A 23,748-nucleotide genomic window follows, 5' to 3' on the forward strand; every position below is an offset into this window, starting at 1 on the left:
TTAGACTAAACATGGCTGAGGAAAGAATCTCTGAGCTTGAGGTTATCTCAATAGAAGCCTCCAAAACTGGAAAGAAAAAAGACTGGGGAAAAAAAGAAACAGAACAGAATATCCAACAACCGTGGAACAACTACAGAAGGTGTAACATATGCATGACAAGAATACCAGAAGAAGAGAGAGAGGAACAGAAAAAAATATTTGAAGCAATAATGATTGAGAATTTACCCCAAATTAATTTCAAACACTAAACCACAGATCAAGGAAGCTCCGAGAACACCAAACAGGATAAATGAAAAAAAAAAATAATAATAACTACACCTACACATATCATTTTAAAGCTACAAAAAATCAAAGATAAAAAATCCTGAAAGAAGCCAGAGGAAAAAACACCTTACCTATAGAGGAGCAAGAATAAGCCTGACATCCAGCTTCTCCTCAGAAACCATGCAAGTAAGAAGAGACTGGGGACTTCCCTGGTGGCACAGTGGTTGAGAGTCTGCCTGCAAATGCAGGGGACACGGGTTCGAGCCCTGGTCTGGGAGAATCCCACATGCCGCAGAGCAACTAGGCCCGTGCGCCACAACGGCTGAGCCTGTGCACCACAACGGCTGAGCCTGCATGCCACAACTATTGAAGCCTGCGCACCTAAGTCCCGTGCTCCGCAACAGGAGAAGCCACCGCAATGAGAAGCCTGCGCACCGCAACGAAGAGTAGCCCCTGCTCGCTGCACGCAGCAACGGAGACCCAACACAGCCAAAAATAAATAAATAAATATATATATACTTTTTAAAAGAATAGACTGAAATATTTTAAGTATTGAGAGAAAAAAATCACCAACCTAGAAATTTGTATCCTGCAAAATTATCCTTCAAAAGTAAAGGAGAAATAAAGACTTCCTCAGACAAACAAAAACGGAGGAAACTTGTTACCAGTAGATCTGCCTTGAGAGAAACGTTAACAGTTCTTTAGAGAGAAGGAAAATGACATAGGTCAGAAACTCAGATCTTCATAAAGAAAGGAAGAGCATCAAAAAAAGAGAAAAGTGAAGGTAAAAGAAATACTTTAATTGTTCTTATTCTTAATTGATCTAACAGATAATAGTTTGTAAAAAATAATAATAGCAACTACATATATATGTATATATGAAATAAATGACAGCAATGAAAGGATCAAGAGGGAGGAATTAGAAATATTTTGTTACTTTAAGGTACCCACACTACCCATTAAGTGGTATAGGGCTATTGAAAGTAGACTTGAATTAACTATAAACGTAAAGTATAAATGCAAACTCTTGGGCAACCACTTTAAAAAGTAAAAGAGAAGTACATCTGATATGCTAAGAAAGGAGAGAAAATGAAATCACATAAAATACTCAATTAAAACTGCAAAGGGCAGGGACTTCCCTGGAGGTCCAGCAGTTAAGACTCTGTGCTTCCAATGCAGGGGGCATGGGTTCAATCCCTGGTCAGGGAACTGAGATCATGCAAGCCGCGTGGCACGGCCAAAAAAAAAAAAAAAAAAAAAAAATCAAAAAACAAGGGCAACAAATAAAAAACAGTGACAAATATGGTAGTTATTAATCTAACTATATCAACAATTGCTTTGAATGGTCTAAATGCACCAATTAATAGACAGAGACTGTCAGAGTGGATCAAAAAACAAGACCCAACAATATGTTGTCTACAGGAAACCCACTTTAGATATAAAGACACATATAGATTAAAAGTAAATGGATGAAGAAAAATATACCATACTAACACTATCAAAAATTTCAGACAGAGCAGACTTCACAGCAAGAAAATTTATCAGGGCTAGAGGGACATTACATAATGATAAAAAGGTCAGTTCTCCAAGAAGATATGGTAATCCTTAATCGCATGTGCAGAACACCAGAGCATCAAACTATGTGAGGCAAAAACTACTAAACTTGCAAAGAGAAATTGACGAGTCCACTATCATAGTTGGAGATTTCAGCACCTCTCTATGAGAAATGGACAGATCCAACAGGCATAAAATTAGTAAGAATACAGAGGAATTCAACAATATTGATCAACGGGATATAACAGACATTTATGGACTGCTTCATCCAGCAACAGCAGAATACATGTTCTCCTCAAACTCATATGGCATATTCACCAATATAGAACACGTTCTAGGCCATAAAACACACCTTAACAAATTCTAAAGAACAGAAATCATACAATGCCTGCTCTCAGAATACAATGGAATTAAACGAGAACTCAATAACAGAAAGATGGTTGGGATATACCAAAATACATGGAGACTAACACTTCTAAATGACACATGGGCCAAAGAAAAAATCTCAAGAGAAGTTTTAACGTATTTTGGGACTTCCCTGGTGGCACCAGTTGTTAAGAATCCGCCTGCCAATGAAGGGGACACAGGTTCAAGCCCTGGTCCCGGAAGATCCCACATGCCGTGGAGCAACTAAGCCCGTGTGCCACAACTACTGAGCCTGCGCTCTGCAACTACTGAAGCCCGAACACCTAGAGCCCGGCTCTGCAACAAGAGAAGCCACGGCAATGAGAGAAGCCCATGCACCTACAACGAAGATCCAATGCAGCCAAAAATAAATAAATAAAAATTTAAAAGTTTTAACATATTTTGAACTAGACAAAAATGAAAATACAACTTACCAAACTTTGTGGGATGCAGTGAAAGTAGTGCTTAAAGGGAAATTTATAGCATTGAATGCATACATGAAAAAAGAAGGAAAATCTAAAATCAATCATATAAACTTCCACCTTAAGAAAACAGAAAAAGAAGAGCAAATTAAATCCAAAGGAAGTAGGAGAAAAAAAATACTAGGAATTGCAGCATAATTCAGTGAAATTGGAAACAGGAAATCAATAGAGAAAATCAATTAATACAAAAGCTGATTCTTTAAAAAGATCAATAAAATTGATAAGCCTCTAGCCAGGCTAAGAAAAAAAGAGAGAGAACACAAATTACTAATATCAGCACAGGGGGTAGGGAGGTGTCCAGGATGTAGGGGTACCGCAAAGAAAAAAAATGTTGCCTGCTCTTCCAGTTCTACAAAGACCAAGCCATTAGCCACTGCAGTGGCCCACAGACAGTGCACCTGAGGGGAATTCAAGACAGAGAAAAACAGGAAGCATTCTGTGCTTTGGATACACCAGCCCCTACATAGTTAAGACGCGTACTTAAGGCACATTTAAATGATGCCAGTTTTTCCATCTTCTTCCCATACACAGAAAAGCACTAAAATCATTAACCTGAGACGGCTGTTCTTTGTGATCAGCAGTAATTTCCCAGCACAATGTTCATATACCCTGGCTCCTCCCTTACCTCTCTGGAGCCGTCCCTCAGAGCTATCCGAGAGGTTGTCTCCCATGCTACAGTCTGCAGTAAGGTCCAGGAATAAAAGTGAACTGGTAACTTTACACTGTGCATTTTTCTTTAAGTTGACAGTGCTGGGAGGAGGGATCTGAGGCTCTGCCGCCAGTATGGGGGGACAAGGTTGGGGTGAGGCGAGTAAAGTCCGAGGTGCAGGGATGAGGGGAGGCGGGGGTCTAGGGTAGGGGAGCGGTTTCGGGGTTGTGGGGAACACGGGGCTGTGGGAAGGCGGGAGTGAGACGGCCCTTCGGCTCTGGGTAGCTGGGAGAGGTGGGACAGGAACTGGGCCGCCAGCAGACGAGATGCGAGGCGCCAGGTCGGGGCTGGGCCGCCAGGGGGCGCAGGCAAACTGAGCCAGGCGGCGGGCGTGGGGCGGGTCAGGGGGCGGGGCCTGGCAGGCGCGTGGCGGGGGGGGGCGGGTCAGGGGGCGGGGGCTGGACTGCAGGCTGCCCGCAGCCCAGGCCGATTGCGGGGCCCAGGACGAGACCCGGTCAGTGGTCTGCTTCAGGCTCCACCACCAAAGCCTGCGCCTTGGGGTCGAGACAGCCGACCCTCAGTTCCCTGCTCTGCAGCTGTCTCTGCCTCGAGGCAAAGCTCTCGGGGCTTCGTTCTTTTTCTCATCACAAAAACAGAACTTTGGTATGGGAAAACAGCAAGAGCGGGGAAATCCCTCCACCCCCTTCCGGACCTTTCTGGGCAGAGTACTTTTGGAGTGCATTATGGAGAGGGAGCCCCAGGAGCCACGCAGAGAAGTTCCACACTCTTGTACTCTAGGTACATTGTCCGAGGCCCTAACAAAACTAGCATATTCAGAAGACAGTCCGATGTTTGTAAAAGCAAAAAACGTGAGCTCTTTTTTAGGTATATGTAGCGTCCCACAAATATGTTCTACAAATCTGCCTGCGCCTCCCTGGCCGGGCCTTGATCGCGGTGCCGCGGTGCAGCAGGAACCGGGGAGCAAAGACCCCAGACCAGGAGTGCGCTTGGCGGGCTCCTGCTCCCAGAGGCCAGGGTGGGAGATGGGGCAGCCACTGCACAGGCGGCACGCGATGCCAGGTTAGGGCCAGAGCCAGGTGAGCGCTGCTTCAGACCGAGGGCAGGGAGAGACATCCGCCCCCTCTGGGGGAGGGGGACAAAACGAGGACACCGGAGGCCGGACAGACGGGCTTGAACGTCAGCAAGTCAGATGGAAGAGGAGAGAGATGAGGTAGAGCCGAAATGGCTTGGAAGGTCATGGTCAGATCTCCTGACTTCCTCTTAAATGTGCCAGGGAGCCAAGGAGAGGTTTTGAGCCAATTATTTTTAAAATTTGTGACACATCCATGTGTGAATGTGCCTTGTTTAAAGGCCAAGAATGAAGAATTATCATGGAGAATGTTCTTTAGCAAACCATCTCAGGTTGTTGGATGAAATCATCTGGAACATTATTATTCTTGCATTGTGCACCTTCACTTCAAAAGATAATTTGTTAACATTTTCACTGAGCTAAACAACTGCATTAACCTTGCTGTATAAACACTTCCAAGGTGTACTGTTTTCAGTCACTGCTCCCCTCTGTTTATTCTAAACTGCTTTTTCTTACTCCAGTTCTTAATTCTGACTTTTTTGTTGTTTGCCACAGTATTCCCTTGAGTAACTTTTTCCTCAAAGAGAGGCATCCTTTCTGAGTTTCTGCAGCTCTGAAGAAAATGTCCTTTTGTTGGCTTTGTCAGGGACCAACAGTTTGGCCAGGCAGAGAATACTTTAGGTATACTTTTCTCTATATACTGGGCCTGTCGAATGGCTGTCTCGGCCAGTCCACCACAGAAAAGAATACTTTTATCCCAGAGCTTTATATAACTTCTCAACTTCTGTTAACCTAATGGATCATAAAAACCCCAGGCCAAAAAAAATCTTAAGCCACCTGAATGTGCAGGCACCCAAGACTGGTTAAATCCATCAGGGGGCAGCCAGCCAATGGAATACTCGCCACAAAAAAAGAACAAGGAAGCTGTTTCCTTACTAATATGGAGAGACCTCGAGACTTCCCTGCTGGTCCAGTGGGTAAGACTCCGCGCTCCCAACGTAGGGGGCCTGGGTTCAAGTCCAATCCCTGGTCAGGGGAACTAGATGCCGCATGCCTACCACAACTAAGATCCTGCATGCCGCAACTAAAACCCCGTGCAGCCAAAATAAATATATATATTTTTTAAATATGGAAAGATCTCTAAAATAAATTTTTAAAAAGTTTAAAAACTAGGTGCAGAAGAGGTCTAAGGTATGCTTCCATTTATGTAAAAAAAACGGAGGGGTCAGAATATACATGTATGTGCTGGTATGTGCATAAAATCTCTGTAAGGATGCAGAGGAAACTAGACACATTTGTTGCCTCCATAGAGGGAAAGAGCGTAGTTGGGTGGGGGGGGGTGCTAGGGAGACTCTTTTTAAAAATTTATTTTATTGAAGTATAGTTGATTTACAGTGTTAGTTTCTGGTGTACAGCAAAGTGATTCATTTCTATATATAATCCCAAATCCATCCCTCCCCCACCCTCCCTCCCCCTTGGCAACCACATAGAGAACACACTATGTCCGTGGGGAGACACTTCATTGTAAAACACAAAAACAAAAAACGCCCACAAACCTTTTTTATCTATTGAATTTGGATCTTGGGGGTATTCTATGGAGAACAGAACTAAAATACAACTCCTATGCTCTCCTCTAATTTTACTTAAAAATCAGAATAACTGTCACAAATAAAAGCAAGGAAAGCACTGGCACACACTGCTTTCTCTTTAAACAGCCTTCCGCATGGAGACCCCAATGCACCCCTGTGGTGGCCTGGCCGAGACAGTCAGCCATTCGACAGGCCCAGTTGTGGACTCAGCTCTGAGGTCCTCTGACAGCTGGAGAAGCCTCCATCTCAGTCTGATCGCAGGCTTTTCCATCTGCATTGGAAAAGGGACAGCCTTGCTCCTATCCTTGCAGTGCAGGCATTCACCACTTGTAGGTTTTATTTCCCTCCAATCTTGCAGTGAACTTGACTATGTCTTGTCTTTTTTTTTTTTTTTTTTTTTTTTTGCGGTACGCGGGCCTCTCACTGCTGTGACCTCTCCCGTTGCGGAGCACAGGCTCCAGACGCGCAGGCTCAGCGGCCATGGCTCACGCGCCCAGCCGTTCCGCGGCATGTGGGATCTTCCCGGACCGGGGCACGAACCCGCGTCCCCTGCATCGGCAGGCAGACTCTCAACCACTGCGCCACCAGGGAAGCCTTGACTATGTCTTTCCACATGAGCGCTCCAGTCTTTCTTCGGCCCAGGGACGTTTCACTGTTCCCTTCTGCATTTCTTTCCTCCTCCTGCCCCCTCCCCCCACCCCAATACCTCATACATTTACTGGCTCTTCTGCATCTCCCCTGCCTTCCTCTTCTCTTTTCTCTCATAATTATTGTTCCTTTATATTTTTTCTCTGAGTTCTCAGAGAATCCCATGAGCTTGTTTTCTAATTTTCTGTTCCAGTTCTCTTCTCTGATTTGAAAGCCTCCATGGAGGATCTTCGTTTGGAAATCCTCTTTTTCATCCCCAAGACTTCTCTCTGTTCACAGATTATTTCTTCTTCCCAGCTACCGGCCTTCTTTTCATCGATGCGTTGTCTCTCAAATATCATTTAGAACACTAAGTAGTGTTTTGGGGGTTTATTTCTGTATTCTTCTTCTTCTAAGTTTTCTGTTGCTTCTAGTGCTGTTTCATGGGTGACAGGGCTCCCTCATTGACCCCGGGGCATGCACTTGGGAGTGTCACCATGGGGACATTTGGAAAGCTCAGCCGGAGCCCACGGGGTCTGGGTTGGGTAGCGTTCCCCTCCCCCAGGATGGTTTCCCTGGGCCACCCAGCCTCTCCTCCAGCTGCCCCCGCCCCCGGCAGCCACTCTGCCCACTAGGTGTGCCTGGGGCAGGGGGCTGGGCCCAGGCCTAGCAAGCCAGGTGGCTCCCTCCCAGGCCCCCTTGCCGGCTCTTGAGCTCTCCGCACCTGTTGGGAACAAGCCACACCCCCTCCCCTTGGGGGCGGTTCTGACCTTGGAGAGGGGTTCCTGGTCGCCCCAGAACGCTGCCTTCTCAGGCATCCAGTGCTTCTTCGGCGGTGGCAAGTCATTGCCCACGGCCAGGGGGTTAAGCGAGGACAGCAGCCGGCCCCGCCGCGCCTCCAAGAGCAAGAGCTTGAAGCGGCCGCAGGCCCTGACCAGGGCTACCCAGGGCAGCTTGCGGGGCCGATGTGCACCGTCGCGGACGTGGAGCGAGGACAGCTGCACGTTACTTCTCCGGAGCGCTGTCTTCCCGTCCTGGTCCAGGGCTTTTGCGGAGCTGGGGGCGCCCGGGGGCTGGGAGGCCATCTCGGAGCCCGGCCTGGCCACGAACGGTGGCGCCACGCGCCCGCGCCCCCACCTTGGGACCCACGCGCCCTTCCTGAGCCCGGAGATCTCGCTGCTTCCGCTCAACGCCCAATACGGTTAGCCACAGAAAAATGGCCAAGCGTGTGAAACCGGCGGCCCCATCCTCGCGGCCTCGCTTAGGGTCTTCCTGGCTCCGCCTCCCGGAATGATCTGTGTCTTCTGCCTTTGTAGGGGCCTCCTGGCCAACCCACTTCACCGTCAACAACAGAGAAACGGTCCATAAATTATAGAATGTGCCCAGGATTAATTAAGATGCAGCTGTTAGGGGTAGGTACACAAAATATAGAAGCACGTGAGGGAAACACCTGTCATAATGCCAATGAAATACCAAAGAACAAAATGTCACCTCTTGGGACTCCCCTGGTGGTGCAGTGGTTTAGAATCCGCCTGCCAAAGCGGGGACACAGGTTCGATCCCTGGTCCCGGAAGATCCCACATGCCACGGAGCAATTAAGCCAGTGCGCCACAACGACTGAGCCTGAGCTCTAGAGCCTGACGAGCCACAACTACTGAAGCCCGTGCACCTAGAGCCCGTGCTCCACAACAAGAGATGCCACCGCAATGAGAAGCCCGCGAACGGCAACGAAGAGTAGCCCCCACTCACCGCAACTAGAGAAAGCCCGCGCGCAGCAACGAAGACCCAACACAGCCCAAAATAGATTAATTAATTTTTTTAAAAAAACACTTAAAAAAAAAAGTCACTTCTTGTCCAGGGGCAGACTCAATGCTAGAAAATGACTGCATGGAATTATAACAAAAGAGCAAGGGTTGTCAACCCTAGCAGGTAGAAGTAGAAATGATTTTCTTCCTTCTTTCTCCTTTTACAATTGTTCTGATTTTTCTACGATGTTACTTTGATAATAGAAAAAAACCTCTGCACTCTACTTTTTCTAAAGGTCTCATCTGGGCAGATGAGGCAGCCTCAGAGCAGGGACCCAGGGCTGCAGTGCAGAGACCTGGAGCTTGTGTGACCCAGGGTGTGGGCGCACTCTTCCACTCTTGGTCCCAGTGCTTTTCTCAGACACTTTGGTGGCATCTACCCCGAGAGGCTGAGGCCACCTGCCAGGATCCTGGTACTGTGCTGCCCACTTGGCTCCTGGCCACCAGCACCAACCACATGAGGGAGGAACCACACTCCCCAGGAAAACATGGGAAAGCGACCACCTCCCTCCCACACGGGTCCTTAAGTCGGACTGTCCTTATCTGAACCTGGCTTTCTTCACAACAAAACCAGAGAAAAGCCTTTGCTTTTCATTTCTTTTTTAAAGTTTCAGGAAATGAAAAATCAAGAAAAAAATAGAAAAATGCCATTTTAATTAAACTGTACAGTCTGAGTTTTTTCCTCTGACACTAAAAGAAGTTAAAAATAGAAATTTCAGCAACCTTCCAAGGCAAGCTTTGAAATGTCAAGGTTTAAAAGAAAAATTATTTTACAGCAAAAATTTACATATAAATACAATCTGTACAATCTATTAACTGAGTGGCCAATGAACTTCCATTCTGGAGGAGATCTGGTTCTGGGACAGGCCAGGGCAGAATTCAATTACTGCCTTCTTAGTGGAAGACGCTTCAGCCTAGAAAAGGAAATAAAAGAGAGAGAGGAGGAAAGTTAGATACAAACAGAAAAACCAGACAGTTCAGCAGGGGAGAAGAATGCCAGGCCTCTCCCTGAGCCAAAGTGGCACAAAATACAGAGGATGACCCACACCATGAAAGAAAGTACCGTTTAATCCGCACTCTTAAGATTCTGTTCCCCCCAAGACACACAGAGAGACTCACTCCTCCACATCTCATATTAAGACCCATTTATAAAAGCAAGTTCCAATCCTGGTTGCACACACCTATCTCCTGTATGACCTTTGGAAGGAACTAAAAAAACGAAAAACAAAACGATGTTTGCTCCAGGGCCAAAAGCTCCTGAGCCGTTAGTCTTAAATCTCAGCTTTGTGCACACAAGAATGTTCATGGCGGCTCTACTCATCAAGAAGAGCTGGGTCACAATGACTCCAGATTCGTGCTCTACAGCCCCAAAGTGGAAAACCAAATGCCCCCAACAACGGAACAGATGAATACTCTGTGGTGTATCCCATAAAGGAATACTCTATGGCAATGAGAACGAACCAGCTGCTGCTACAATACAGAGGAATCTCACAAGCCAGATGCAAGAGTTCATAGTACATGGGTCCCTTAAATAAATCTGAAACACAGGAGAGAGTAATCAGCGGTGACAGAAGCCAGAGTGGTTACCTTTGGGGGGCGGGGGTGGGGATGCTAAGCGGGAGGGGCTTCTGGAGCGCTGGTTTATTCCTTGCTCTAGGTATGTTCAGGGAGTGAACATGCAGGGAGCTGGGAACTTACAGTGTGAATGCACTAAAGAGTGCACTTAACTGTACGTTTCCACGTCTGTGAAATTCTAGAATGGGCAAAGCTAACTTACAGGGACAGCAGGAAGATCAGTGTCTCCTGGGGAGGGGATGGAGGGGGCAGACTGCAAGTCCATCCGGAACTAGGCTGTGCCATCACTGAAGGAAAGCAGCAGGGGCCCTTGACAAGAGTGAGACCTCAGCCAGGCGCTGGGGATGCAAGTAAGACCCATGTGGTCGTGACCCTCAAAATGCCCCTTGCAGGAGACAGATGCAGACAGGTAATACACAGAGTGGAGTGAGGCACAAAAGATGGAGGGGGCCCCCTCCAGGCTCCCTGGGGAGAACCCAGGAGGCTTAGGGGTGAGGGGCTATGGAAACTATACCTTTAGCAACCACAAGAGTAATATTTAAATACATTTCACACCTCAGACGCTGCATTCCCTCTATCCCAGTCCCCCGCCTCAGAGACAAGTGCTCTCAGGGGTGTAAGAACCCCTCCAGCCCTTTTCTATGCAAGGATGTACATACATGTGCATGCGGGGAAATCCAAAGGCCCGTTGACAACAGTACCAGGCATATACGCTGTTCTGCAGCTTCTGGTCTCTAAATGGTTAAGTTTTAGACGCAAGTCAGCACACAGCTACCTGCCCACATTTTCTGACTGCTGTGCTTAGCCCACCCCACCACACCCTCCGGATGGGCACTGAGGGGCTTCCACGTGTGCAAGCGCAAATGCCTCCCCGCAGGAATGACTCATCACATGGCCCCAAATGGTCAAGGGTGAAAATATCAGGTGTTGGTGAGGGTCAGTGGGCCTCCCTGGGCCTTGCTTTCCCCGCCTGTGAGAGGAGGGGACACAAGTCATAGCCTTATGTGAGGATTAAACGAGCCCACACCCATGGTGTGCCTCACTGTGCCTGGCCCGTCCCTATCACCAATGGCACGCGCCCTGAGGAAAGGGAAACATGAATCAACACAGCCGCTTCAGGGGGCTCTGGATTAAACTGAAATGCTCATATCCGTATTGTTTCTGAACCATGAGAAGGTCCTGTCCATTCTAAAGAAATAAATGAAAAAGAACAAGGCAGCGGCACTTGTCTTTCCAGATGGCAAAATATACTGTAAGGCCAGAGTAATTAAAAGAGGGCGGATGAAATAACAGAAAACTGGGGGCTTCCCTGGTGGCGCAGTGGTTGAGAGTCCGCCTGCCGATGCAGGGGACACGGATTTGTGCCCTGGTCCGGGAAGATCCCACATGCCGCGGAGTGGCTGGGCCCGTGAGCCATGGCTGCTGGGCCTGCGCGTCCGGAGCCTGTGCTCCACAACGGGAGAGGCCACAACAGTGAGAGGCCTGCGTACCGCAAAAAAAAAAAAAATGGCTAAGAAACCAGAACAGAGAATCCAGGAACCAATCCACATGGGCACAGGCATTTAGAATCTGATCAAGCTACACCTCCCTTACCAGCCCAGAGCACCGGTGGGGCCGAGTGGCCAGGGCTCGCACCTGCCGTGTCCCCCGTCACCCTGGGCCCACAACTGGACTTGCCCTACCTGGTCCCGTGCTGGCCGGGCAGGGCCACCCAGCTGCTCCGGCCCGGGGGCTGGAGGGGAAGGGAAGACGGCGACTTCCAGGCAGGACCATAACAACCTCCAAGACCATCCTCCAACCCGTTGCCCTCGGCTCCTCTGAGGGCCACATTCTAGAGCGGAACAAACTGGGATCCTGAGTAACTTTCTCAATTTAACTTATGTTCCACCGTGCTGTGCCAGTGGGTTGAAAGGGTGTCTTTTCACCGCAGCTCACCTACTCACTCTCACTACTACAACCGGCCATCTATCTGGAGAAAGGTAAGTTGGATGCCTACCCTACTCTGTTCACACACACAAAAAGGAAAATAAAACAATTCAAATAGGTTAAACCAAAACAAAACTACAAAAGCATGAGAATAGTCTATATATATATATATATATATACAAAACCTTATATTTGGGAAGGCCTTAAAAAGACAAAATGTAAAACATACCAACAACAACACAAAAATTCGTAAAACTGAGTGTTCCCAAAACTAAAGCTTCTGTTCAACACAGATTGTTAAAAGTCATATAACAGGTAACACTCTAAAACACCAAGGATTAATATCCAGAATTATTTTTAAATTCCTAAAAGTCAGTAAAAACAGTACCTGAAAACCAGTATAAAAATCTAACAGAAAACAGAATACTGTGCAAAGGACAGCAGCACATTATTCACAAAAGAGCCCATGGCAAAGGCTGAGACACACAGGAAAGGCTGCTCAGCCTCATTACTGATTCAGGAAATGCAGTGAAGATGACATGCCATTCTTCACCCATCAGGCTGGCAAACATCTCTGTGCTGTTTGTAACTGATGTAATAACAAGGTGCTTTCATAATTTAAATGGATAGAGCCACTTGTGGAAACAATTTAGTGATATTTATTCCTTCTAAATGTTCATTCCCTCTAGATTTATGCTACATAAAGTTATATTATTTATATTAAAAACGTGCAACAAAATGCACATGTACCTCTGTGTGTGTGTGTGTGTGTGTGTGTGTGTGTGTGTGTGTGTGTGTGTCTGCGCAAAAAAGTCTTCAGAGTTACAAAGCAACAGATGACAGAGGTTACTGTGGAGAGAAGAGAGATTTGGGGAGTCGGTCACGGGCCACTTCAAGCCTTATCTGTAAGATCTGAATTTTCACAATGATAATGTATTTACGTATTACTTATGCAATTAAAAGTTAACTTTTTAAAAACGAGTTAAAGCACAAATTTATCATTTCTGACATTTCCCTCTATGCAAACACAGCGAGGTTTCAACGAGCCTCTGAGGGTTTCTGAAAGCCTACTGTCTCCTGTCACCTACCGTCTCAGCAGCTCCTGGGGTGACAGGTCTGCGGCCCCTTCTTCATCGCTCTGGCTGTCACTGCTGTTCGTACTCTCGGAACTACTACTTTTCTCTGACTTTTTATTCTTTTGCTTGCCTTTGTGTTTGTGCTTCCGGTGTTTCTTTTTCTGAAATAAATAAATAAATCAAGGAGAATAAATGGGTGTTTTCCTTCCTAATCCCACGCACTGGCAGGCTAATGAGGCATTTGGTTGCTGGAGTCATATTCAAAAACAAAAAACTTCACTTGGGGGAGCTTTAGCCTGGTGTGGGACAGACCAGGACACACAACTGGGCACACCCTCCACCGCGCATATGCTCACAGAATTGATCTTCTGGCGACAGACACAGCAGGACCAAGCAGGCACAGGCAGGACCCCATCATGACACTCAGCCCCCATCTCATCCAAGGTGACCCCATCCCCCCACCGCCCCGCCCGTGAACCTGCCTGCTCCATTTCTTTAGCCATATGTGACAAACCACATATCAGGATGACAAGCTCCCTGGAAAAGCACAAAGAAGAAACTGGTAGAAGGTCAGAGAACAGCACATAAGCCGGTGAGAAACACGTTAGTTTGGTTTTCAAATCTGTCGGCACCAGTTTCTTTCCTTTCACTCCAGGAGAACTTCTCTTACCTTCCATGCCCAAGAATCCCTTTTTCAGATAGCCAAAAGAGGAACTGTTTCTAATCAATTCTACTACTACCCAGATCACTGTGGGTACCCAGCACTAACTAACATTAACTGAATTAAAAGCCTGTGCCATAACTCAAAAGAAGACACGGATGTTGAGACAGCAGTGTCAACAGTGTTCTTTAAGTGTCCATCACTTCAAATGGCAAGCTACAGACCCAAATCTCTATTTGTAATGATGACAAAGTAGTTGAGAAATGTTCAAACTAATACCTTCCTTTAATACTGAATGATAATCAATATCAAATGTTTTTATTCATTATCTAAATATTTTATTAAAAACAATTGTCTTATTAAACACAATAATTAACTATTCTGTTATTTAATACTCAACCATTACTCTAAGATATTTAATATATTTCTTTGGCCGAGCAACTTGCAGGATCTTAGTTCCCCGACCAGGGATTGAACCTGGCCCCCACAGTGAAAGCCCCGAGTCCTAACCACTGGACCGCCAGGGAATTCTCAACTCTAAGATATTTAAATGTCCTTTTTTCCTACTTTTTAATGTTCATGAATAAAAAAAAACTTTTAAGTAGAACTGAATAAGATATTCTGTCTAAAAGAAAAACAGGACTTCCCTGGCGGTCCAGTGGTTAGACTCCTCTGCGCTTCATGGCAGGGGGCACGGGTTCAATCTCTGGTCAGGGAAGATCCCGCATGACGTGCGATGTGGTCAAAGCAAAAGAAAAAAAACAAAGTTTTTCTGAAAATCGAGGGTTTCCACTGACTATCAACATTTCTGTCAAGGCGTAGAGAGACCTGTGGCCTCCATTTGACTGGCTTCATGGGTCACCCCTGGAGGCTGGTCTAGACGACAGAAGCAGGGGCGTCTGACCCCACACACTGATCCTGCTACACCCAGAAGTTACCTTCTCTTTCTTCCGTCTGTGCTCTTTCTTGGTCTTGTGTTTTTCTTTGTTCTTTTTATGTTTCTCTTTGAGAGGTGCCTCAAGTTTCTGACGAGCATCTGAAACACGAATGTAATAAAGACATTACTTAGAGACTATAGGGGAAGAGAAGGCTAAGTGACTGAGTTAGGAGTCTGACGTAGACAGATGTTTACCATTAAGGCAGAACTCCTGCCCTGCCTCACTGATAAACAAGCAGATTAGCATATCACGTTGCAGATCTATATTTAGAAACTGCCAGAAACCTCAACCTAAGACCAGAGTGATCCAATGGTGTCTGGCCACAGTCTTATCTGCCAGATGAAGATAAAGTCAGACCAGAATGCCTACCAGCCTTCTGTCATTTAACATCCTCAGGTAAACTCAGAGATAGACCAGAGTCTGAATCTGGCTCTGTCAGCAGGTCTGTGGTCTTTGGCATGTCGCTAAACCTCTCCAAGTCTGTTTTCCTGTCTGAAAAATGGGGAAAATAAGAATCCCTATCCTTTTGGGGACACAGAGGGGATTAGATGGGACCGTGCGCATGAATCCCATAGCCCAGAATCTGGCACATAATTGTCCGCCCCTGTGACACCGTCCACCCTTTACAAAAGCACATTTCATATGAGTTTGTCTTATAAGCAGAAACACTAAAAAATTAGCACCAAAACAAAATAATGTACTTGATCATTAAAAATGAGTAAACATGGCAGAAACAGAGACATAGATGTAGAGAACAAACATATGGACACCAAGGGGGAAAGTGGCAGGGGTGGTGGTGGTGGTGGTAGGTTGAATTGGGAGATTGGGACTGACATGTATACACTAATATGCATTAAATGGATAACTAATATGAACCTGCTGTATAAAAAAAATAAATAAAATTAAATTAAAAAAAAAAAAAAGACTAAACAAGTTGCATGCACTCCACTTCTCCACCTCCAAATTCTGACCAAAACGTTTTCATAGGTCATTAACTTCCAGGTCATCAAACCAGCAGAAAATTATCTATAGCAGAAACAGTGTAAGTCATTAAATCAACTTTTTTCTACCTAAAGAAAAATTCCGAGGTATTTCAGGAGTATGGTTTATTTCTCAAACCCAGTTAACCAATGCCTGCAATTTTCTAGTCCTACAGTTTGGTCAAATGTTTCCCAGGTTGACCTCCCCAAACTTTTTTTTTTTGATGCTAGTTTTTGGAAAATAGCCCATAGACCAAATTAAGTTATCAACTATTACAAGGTTATCAAGAACCATCTGGGAAATGGGCATAACTAACTTAGCTTTCAAGTGCCGACACTTATTTTAAACTAAAGATCTGAACAATTACACAAATGAGAAATATATTCACCACAATTTTTCAAAACTTCACACATTTGACTCCTCTCTGCTTTCATCTCTTTGAAGGCTGGGTTAATTAACCAAGCCACTATGCATATGTGGGCACTACAGGAAACTATAAAGTACATAATAGAATTTTATGTCATTTCTATATCTGGGCCCTATTATCAGATGTTTGTTAACTCAGCTTTCAAAGAGATGCCAACCAGTCTAAACATTTTAACATGAGATGTCAGTTTAAGCTGGCACTGAACAGAAGTTGTTAACAGATATTGGGGGAGGAGGATGAGCTGTATTTACTTCTGAAAGGATTAGTTTTATTTTATTTGCTGCATTAGCCAAAGTATAAAGAAGTCTCAGAATATCCTTCTCCCTACAATTCCTATCCCATTTTGTGCCCTAGATTTCTACTTTTTTATCTCTATACGTGATAAAATTTGAGATACTTAGGGCCCTATCTGTTAAAAAGTTAAAAAAAAAAAAATTAAAGGACTCTAAGGCTGAAAAGCAACACCTATCATTTACGCACAAGGTGGAAGCACTGATTTTCCAAACAGGGCTGAGAACGGATAAACTAGAAACAAACATATATATTTGGTCAGCCTCATGCTGGATTACGTTGGCAGACAGAACAATGTGGTTAGAGTTGTCCTATCTTGGGGGAGACTCTGGCCCCAAGGCAAACAGATGACATAAGGAGCTCTTGACTCACTGGGGCAGAAGACGGGAGGCAGCTGCGGGCCAAACTCTTCTCTTTCATCTATCTGTATCTTCCGAATCGGGAAGAAAGGTGCGGGCTCCTGGGGTGCTGGCTCACTAGCTGAAAAACACCAGGATATTAATTTTAGATACATGCCAAATATTAATGTGCTTGAGTCTTCAATTAATGTCTGTTTTTACCAGATAGCATGTGCTTTTCGTCAGCACCCCGCGTAACTAGCTCACATCAGGTGCTGAGGACACAGCAGTGAACACACAGGCCCAACCTCTGACCTCCTGGACATTTGAGTTGGGATGTCGGTCACACAAGGGCACCTGCAAGCAGGTGCCCCAGGGGCTGTACCACAGGGGTGGCGAGGGTACTTGTGGCACACGCTCCACATCACCTGAGACCTAAAAGGTTGAAACACCATCAGGACTTCCCTGGCAGTCCAGTGGTTATGACCCTGCACTTCCAGTGCAGGGGGCATGGGTTCCATCCCTGGTCGGGGAACTAAGATCCCACATGCCATGTGGCATGGCCAAAAAATAAAAACAAAAACAACAATGTGATTAAGCTAGCCAAGAGGACTAAATACAATATCGCAAAAACTGAAATAAATAAATAAAAATAAAAGGTAGAAACACAACCTCAAGGAAGGGCCATCTCAGGAGAATAAAGACGTACAAATAAACAGGATGTACGGCTTCGCTGGTGGTGCAGTGGTTAAGAATCCGCTTGCCAATGCAGGGGACACAGGTTCAAGCCCTGGTCTGGGAAGATCCCGCATGCCGCGGAGCAACTAAGCCTGTGCGTCACAACTACTGAGCCTGCGCTCTAGAGCCTGCAAGCCACAACTACTGAGCCCACGCACCACAACTAGTGAAGCCCGTGAGCCTAGAACCCGTGCTCAGCAACAAGAGAAGCCACCGCAGTGAGAAGCCCACACACCACAACCAATAGTAGCCCCCGCTCGCTGCAACTAGAGAAAGCCTGCGCACAGCAACGAAGACCCAAGGCAGCCAAAAATTAATTAATTAAAAAACAGGATGTAAGACTATGTCCCAGCTCAGAAGGCTTCATTTCACTCAAAATAAATCGTCAGAGGAGAAAAACTGAATATAAACAAATTATCGTGTTCACATTAATAATCTCGTTTTTTAAAAAGAGATGATTAGGTTTTCAGAGAGAAGAGAGAAAGATGGGGAAAGTCCGGAAAAATATGCATCAAAGCATTAATGGTGGTTATCTCTGGGAAGGGGGAATTCCCAGAGACTTAAGCTTTTTACATTTCTTTTCTTTTCTTTTTTTTTGGCTGCGTCAGGTCTAAGTTGTGGCGTGTGGGATCTTCTGTTTTGGCGTGCGGGCCTCTCTCTAGTTGTGGCACAGGCTCCAGAGCACACAGGCTCAGTAGTTGCACCACTTGGGATCTCTAGTTGTGACGTGCAGGCGCAGTAGTTGAAGCATACAGGCTTAGTTGCCGCGTGGCACGTGGGATCTTAGTTCCCCAACCAGGGATCGAACCTGCATCCCCTACATTAGAAGGCAGATTCTTAACCACTGGACCATCAGGGAAGTCCCTATATTTCTATATTTTTAAACTTTTCAAGTAATATATGACTCTGTAATAAAAAAATAAGTTGTTTTTTTCTCACAAAGAAAAAAATAGGCTGACATTTGCAATCACCTAAGAACAAACAATATTTTATATCTCTATGTAACTTTTTGGTTAAAGGCCCTCAAAAATTAAACCCAAGTCCACCACAGACTGAAAGGGGCAGGCAGAACAATCTAAAACTGAGATGGGAAATTCTGTCCACCCACCCAAACATCTGAAAAGTCTCCCACCCTTGCAAGCACCAGACAGTCTCCTTTCTTATGCCCAAACTCCTGGCTGGGGTAAAGAGAACAAGTAGACAGGCTACTAACCAGGTGTTAGACTCACAGTAACAAGAACAGACACCATCTACCAAGTGCTACTTATGTGCCAGGCAATGCCCATCTGATGGCTGTTCCAGAGCATACAATCTGCCCTACAGAGAGGAAAGCAGGAAGAAACCCTGTATATGTCATCACCAAATGTTTTCCACTAATCCTCGCACCTAATCAGCAACCAGGTTAAAAAAAAAAAAGCTATTTTTTAAATGAAAATTTTACTATTTTTTAATTCTCCTCAACTAGGATAAGTAGGAAAATCAATATTATCAAACACATCTTTATTTATTTAAAAAAAATTTTTTTTTGCAGTATGCGGTCCTCTCACTGCCGTGGCCCCTCCCGCTGCGGAGCACAGGCTCCGGACACGCAGGCCCAGCGGCCATGGCTCACAGGCCCAGCCACTCCGTGGCACGCGGGATCCTCCCGGACCAGGGCACGAACCCGCGCCCCCTGCATCGGCAGGCAGACTCTCAACCACTGTGCCACCAGGGAAGCTCCTCAAACACATCTTTACATCCTAAAAATATACCAGAGATTTATACCAGATAGAGAGAAAAAAGGGAAAAAAAAGAACTCTGCTCCACCCCATTTAAAGATACAAAAGATTATAAATCATAGAAATATTTTTTTGGATCTGTCTACTAAGGCAAGGAAACAAAAGCAAAAATAAATAAATAAGGGACCTTCCTGGAGGTCCAGTGGGTAAGACTCTGCACTCCCAATGCAGGGGTCCGGGTTTGATATCTGGTTGGGGAACTAGATCCCACATGCATGTTGCAACTAAAAGTTCACATGCCACAACTAAGGAGCCCACATGCTGCAACTACGGAGCCAGGGAGCCGCAACTAAGGAGGCTGCCTGCCGCAACTAAGAGCCGGTGCAACCAAATAAATATATAACTAAATAAATATTTTAAAAAAACCAAAAAACAAATAAGACCTAATTAAACTAAAAAGCTTTTGCACAGCAAAGGAAACCATCAACATAATGGAAAGACAACTGCTGGTATAAATCTTGTGGGGTTTTTTTTTCCATCATCCTGGTTTTGGTATCACCTCACACTTGTCAGAATGGCTACCATCAAACAGACCACAAATAACAAATGTTGGTGAGGATGTAGAGAAAAGAGAACCCTTGTACATTGTTGGTGGGAATGTAAATTGGTGCAGCCACTGTGGAAAATAGTACAGAGGTTCCTCAAAAGACTAAAAATAGAACTATCATGTGATCCAGCAATTCCATTCCTGGGTATATTTCCAGAAAAAAAATGAAAAAAGTCGAAAAGATACATGCACCCTAATGTTCACAGCAGCATTATTTATAATAGCCAAGATATGGAAGCTCCCTAAGTGTCCATCAACAGACAAATGGATGAAGAAGATATGGTGTATATACACAATGGAATCCTACTCAGCCATAAGAAAGAATGAAATTTTGCCATTTGCAACAAAATGGATGGACCTGGGAGGGTATTATGCTAAGTGAAGTAACTCAAAGAAAGACAAATACCATATGTTACCACTTACATGTGGAATCTAAAAAATAAAACAACTGAATGAATATAACTAAACAGAAACAGACTCACAGACATAGAAAACATACTCGTGGTTACCAGTGGGGAGAGGGAAGGCGGGAGGGGTAAACGAGGGGTAGGGGATTAAGTGATACAAACTATTATGTACAAAATATATAAGATACAAAGATATATCATACAGCACAGGGAATATAGCCAATATTTTATAACAACTTTAAATGGAGTAAAATCTACAAAAATTTTGAATCAGTATGTTGTACACCTGAAACTAATATAATATTGTAAATTAACTATAATTAAATACAATTTTTTTTAACTTAAAAAATACGAAAGATTAAAACATCATCAAAAAATCATCAATTGCTAATTATCCTGGTTCCAAATTACACACTAAATGAAGAAAGCAGCTTCTCTAGAAACATCATTGCTTTCTTTTTTAGATCCCAGAGTCTAAAACATTTGACACACCTTGTGCCACAGATGACGTTTCCACCACATCAGCCTCTTGGGAACCTCTGAAGTCGGCTTCCCTGGTACCCTCCTGATCATCCTCACTGTCACCCTGCTCATCCTCAGAGGATGAAGACTTTTCATCTGAGGAGCTGGCAAAGATGGCTTTGAATAAGTCCATGGATGGGCGGCTACCCTCTCCTTCAGTCTGTGAATCCACACCTTTGTTTACCTGTATTAACAGTGAAATAACAGTCAGAAATGAAGAAGCAAGGGTGAAAGGAGACACGTGTTCAAGAACATGGCACCCGTGCACACACACACAGGCACGCATGCATACATATGCACACATACTTGTGTTTGTGCTCATTTACATGGGTCTCCACACCCACGCACTGCCTAACTAAAGAATGATCACTCACATGGCATCTGATTCAACACCTGTAGATTGTGCTGACTGGTAGAAGCAGCTGAAGCTATACGTGGAAACAGGTCATTTATCAGAATTGCAAAGGACCCAGAAAAAGGCAGTAGGGACTAGCACAGTGCCTCTGTCCTGTTTTCAAAGGTCGTCTGTCTGAGCCTTCAGAGGTCCCACATGAAAGGTAGTGAAGACAGTGTACTCGTATAAAAGTGCTGAAGAGAAAACTGGGGGCCTCCACACAACGGGGAGGGCACCGAGAACAAGCCAACAAAATGGTCCTGGAGCGCCCCTCTGCAATTACACGTCACCCTTCCTAAAAGCAACCCAGGTATGGAGAGTCAGGTGAGCCAATAAAGAGGCAGTGACTTGGTATACACTCCATTCTATAAACAAGGAGCAAAGGTATGAAGAAGACATGGCTCCCACGTCCTAACAGCTAATCACCAGACAGACATGGGGTGATCTAACGTGCTAAGTGTGAACAGCAGTGATGAGAGAGCCTAGGACTGGCCTAGATCAGAACCCACTTCAGTCCTTCCATTTTACCACTGAAGAACGTGCGTCAGGGGCGACAAGAGGCTCTGTCAACGATACACGCATGCTACGTGCCCAGGGTGGGTCTGGACTCCACCACCAGCTCTCCTTGCTCTCGGCCTGGGGTCCCTCCCCAGTCCCACACCACCTCCAATTTCTGAAGCAGAGTTACAAATATGCACGTGAGGAAAACCGACACAAGATAGCGGAATTTATGATTTTAAAGTAAACCCTTTTCACAGAAAAAAATTAAGGAAGAAAAGCATACCACTGCCCACTAAAAATAACCAGGACACCTTGGAGTAAGGACTGATTCTAGAGCTGGGGCTGAGAAATAAAAAGATGAGGCCAGAACATCTTACTGTGCCCAGAAAGTGAGGACATGCTCAGAGGGTAAAAGGGACACTTCAACAGGACACAGAAGCCAACTTGAAGGGGCTTCAACTAACCAAACTAGCACAATTAGAGCATTAAAATAAATAATGATAGTACTGAATTATCCCTCTCGATAAAATAGGAAACTGTGGGTCCACAGTGACATAAATAGTTTGATGAAGGACAGGGTATTTATATATTTCAAAGCTCTTAAATGTGTATTAAAGTAAAAACTAATAAGAAATGAATAAATAAAAGTACTTAACTACAAAGGGGAAAAGACTGACTTCACAGTGGAGAAGTCTGGCAGACACCACCTTACTCGAATAATCAAAGTGAACATCAGTAACGGGAAAAATCATCATCGTGTTCTACTTGGCAGGACACAGCGAAAACACAGCAGCATCCCTTCTGAGGTGTTCCTGCCAAAAATGCAGAACCAGAATCTAATCCTGAGGAAATGCCTGATAAGCCCAAATTGAGGGGTATTCTACAAAATATTGGCCTGTAATCTTCAAAAGTAACAAGATCACAATTCCGCGCTCCCAATGCCGGGGGCACAGTTTCGATCCCTGGTCAGGGAACTAAGATCCCACATGCCGCACAGCTTGGCCAAAAAAAAAAAAATTAAATTTAAAAAATTAAATTTCACTTTTAAAATAAATTTTAAAAATAAATTTAAAAGAAAAGTATCAAGATCATGAAAGTCAAGGGAATACTGAGGAACTGTTCCACACTGAAGAAGACTAAAGAGACATGACAGCTAAATGCAACAAGTGATGCTCAGTTAAATTCTTTTGCTATAAAGGACATGATTAGGACAACTAGTGGAACTTGAATGGGTCTGAGGATTGGACAGTAGTAATGTATCAGTGTTAACTTCCTGATTTCGATAGATGTACTGTGCTTATATAAGAGAATGCCCTTCTTTAAAGGAAACACAGGTGTGACAGGGCATCTGGTTGGCAACTTATACCCAAGTGGTTCAGGAAACAAAATTATCTGTACTGTATTTAAACTTTTAAGATTGTTTCAAAATTTTAAAAATTATAGAAAATGTCAGGAGAGAGAGGCTGACAGTAAAACACAGGAAATCATGGCCACAATTCCCTAGAAAAGTCATGGATCATATACCTTTATGGCAAACCACAGATACCAATGTCACATGCATGGACCATAACTGAATGACAGTGTTTGCAGACAGTCTTGGCCTTTAATAATGTCTACATTATTAATGTACATGAGTACATGAGATATTCAACTCTCAGATAACTACAGAAGCTGATCTTTTTTGTTTTTATTTTTTTTGGAATATAATAGGAGCTGTACTGAAATTAAATAACAACGCACACCAAACACACAAGACTGTATCTGCAAAGCTCCCTCACCACCCCCCACCTTCCACCAGAAGTGTGCACATTCCCATTTGTGCTGTCTCAGAAAGCTTTCAGGGAAAGAAATTAAATAACCCAGAAAGGGAAAGAGACCCTCCTAAGGTCACAAGCTAAAAAGTGAAAAAGCAAGAACCAAGACATTCCAGCCAAAATTATCTAAATACTATCTCAACATGATTTGAGAAAATCTAGAAGGCTTTCTAATCCAATGACCATATCACACAGCCAGAATCCCTGGGTAGGGTTTTATGCCATTAAAACCCAAATGGAGTGGTTCCAAATCCGTGGTGGCATGGGTAGTGGCTGCAGCTGCCAGGCTCTGAAGGAGGGGAACCCTTTCCTCTGACCACAGGAGCTGTGGTCCAAACGGTCTGGAGTGAATCCTATTGCTGTTTTCCC

At 44.8% G+C, this 23,748-nt stretch overlaps 2 protein-coding genes across 2 annotated transcripts in view; both read right to left on the bottom strand.

Annotated features, from left to right (window-relative positions):
* WDR88 (WD repeat domain 88) overlaps positions 1-7,745 on the bottom strand; it is a 38,773-nt gene extending 31,028 nt beyond the window's left edge. The window contains exon 1 of the mRNA XM_065898355.1: positions 7,431-7,745. Coding sequence (XP_065754427.1) covers positions 7,431-7,745 — 315 coding nt within the window. The remainder of the gene's footprint in view (positions 1-7,430) is intronic.
* A 1,603-nt stretch (positions 7,746-9,348) lies between these two features.
* The window catches only part of GPATCH1 (G-patch domain containing 1), a 43,618-nt gene continuing 29,218 nt past the window's right edge, over positions 9,349-23,748 (bottom strand). Inside the window, exons 16-21 of the mRNA XM_065899091.1 lie at positions 23,718-23,720; positions 20,641-20,854; positions 16,713-16,820; positions 14,642-14,739; positions 13,055-13,203; positions 9,349-9,379 (exon numbers count right to left, since the gene is read on the bottom strand). Of these exons, the coding sequence (XP_065755163.1) occupies positions 9,349-9,379; positions 13,055-13,203; positions 14,642-14,739; positions 16,713-16,820; positions 20,641-20,854; positions 23,718-23,720 (603 nt within the window). The remainder of the gene's footprint in view (positions 9,380-13,054; positions 13,204-14,641; positions 14,740-16,712; positions 16,821-20,640; positions 20,855-23,717; positions 23,721-23,748) is intronic.

Source organism: Phocoena phocoena, chromosome 20 (assembly GCF_963924675.1).
Source record: "Phocoena phocoena chromosome 20, mPhoPho1.1, whole genome shotgun sequence".
Lineage (NCBI taxonomy): Eukaryota > Metazoa > Chordata > Mammalia > Artiodactyla > Phocoenidae > Phocoena > Phocoena phocoena.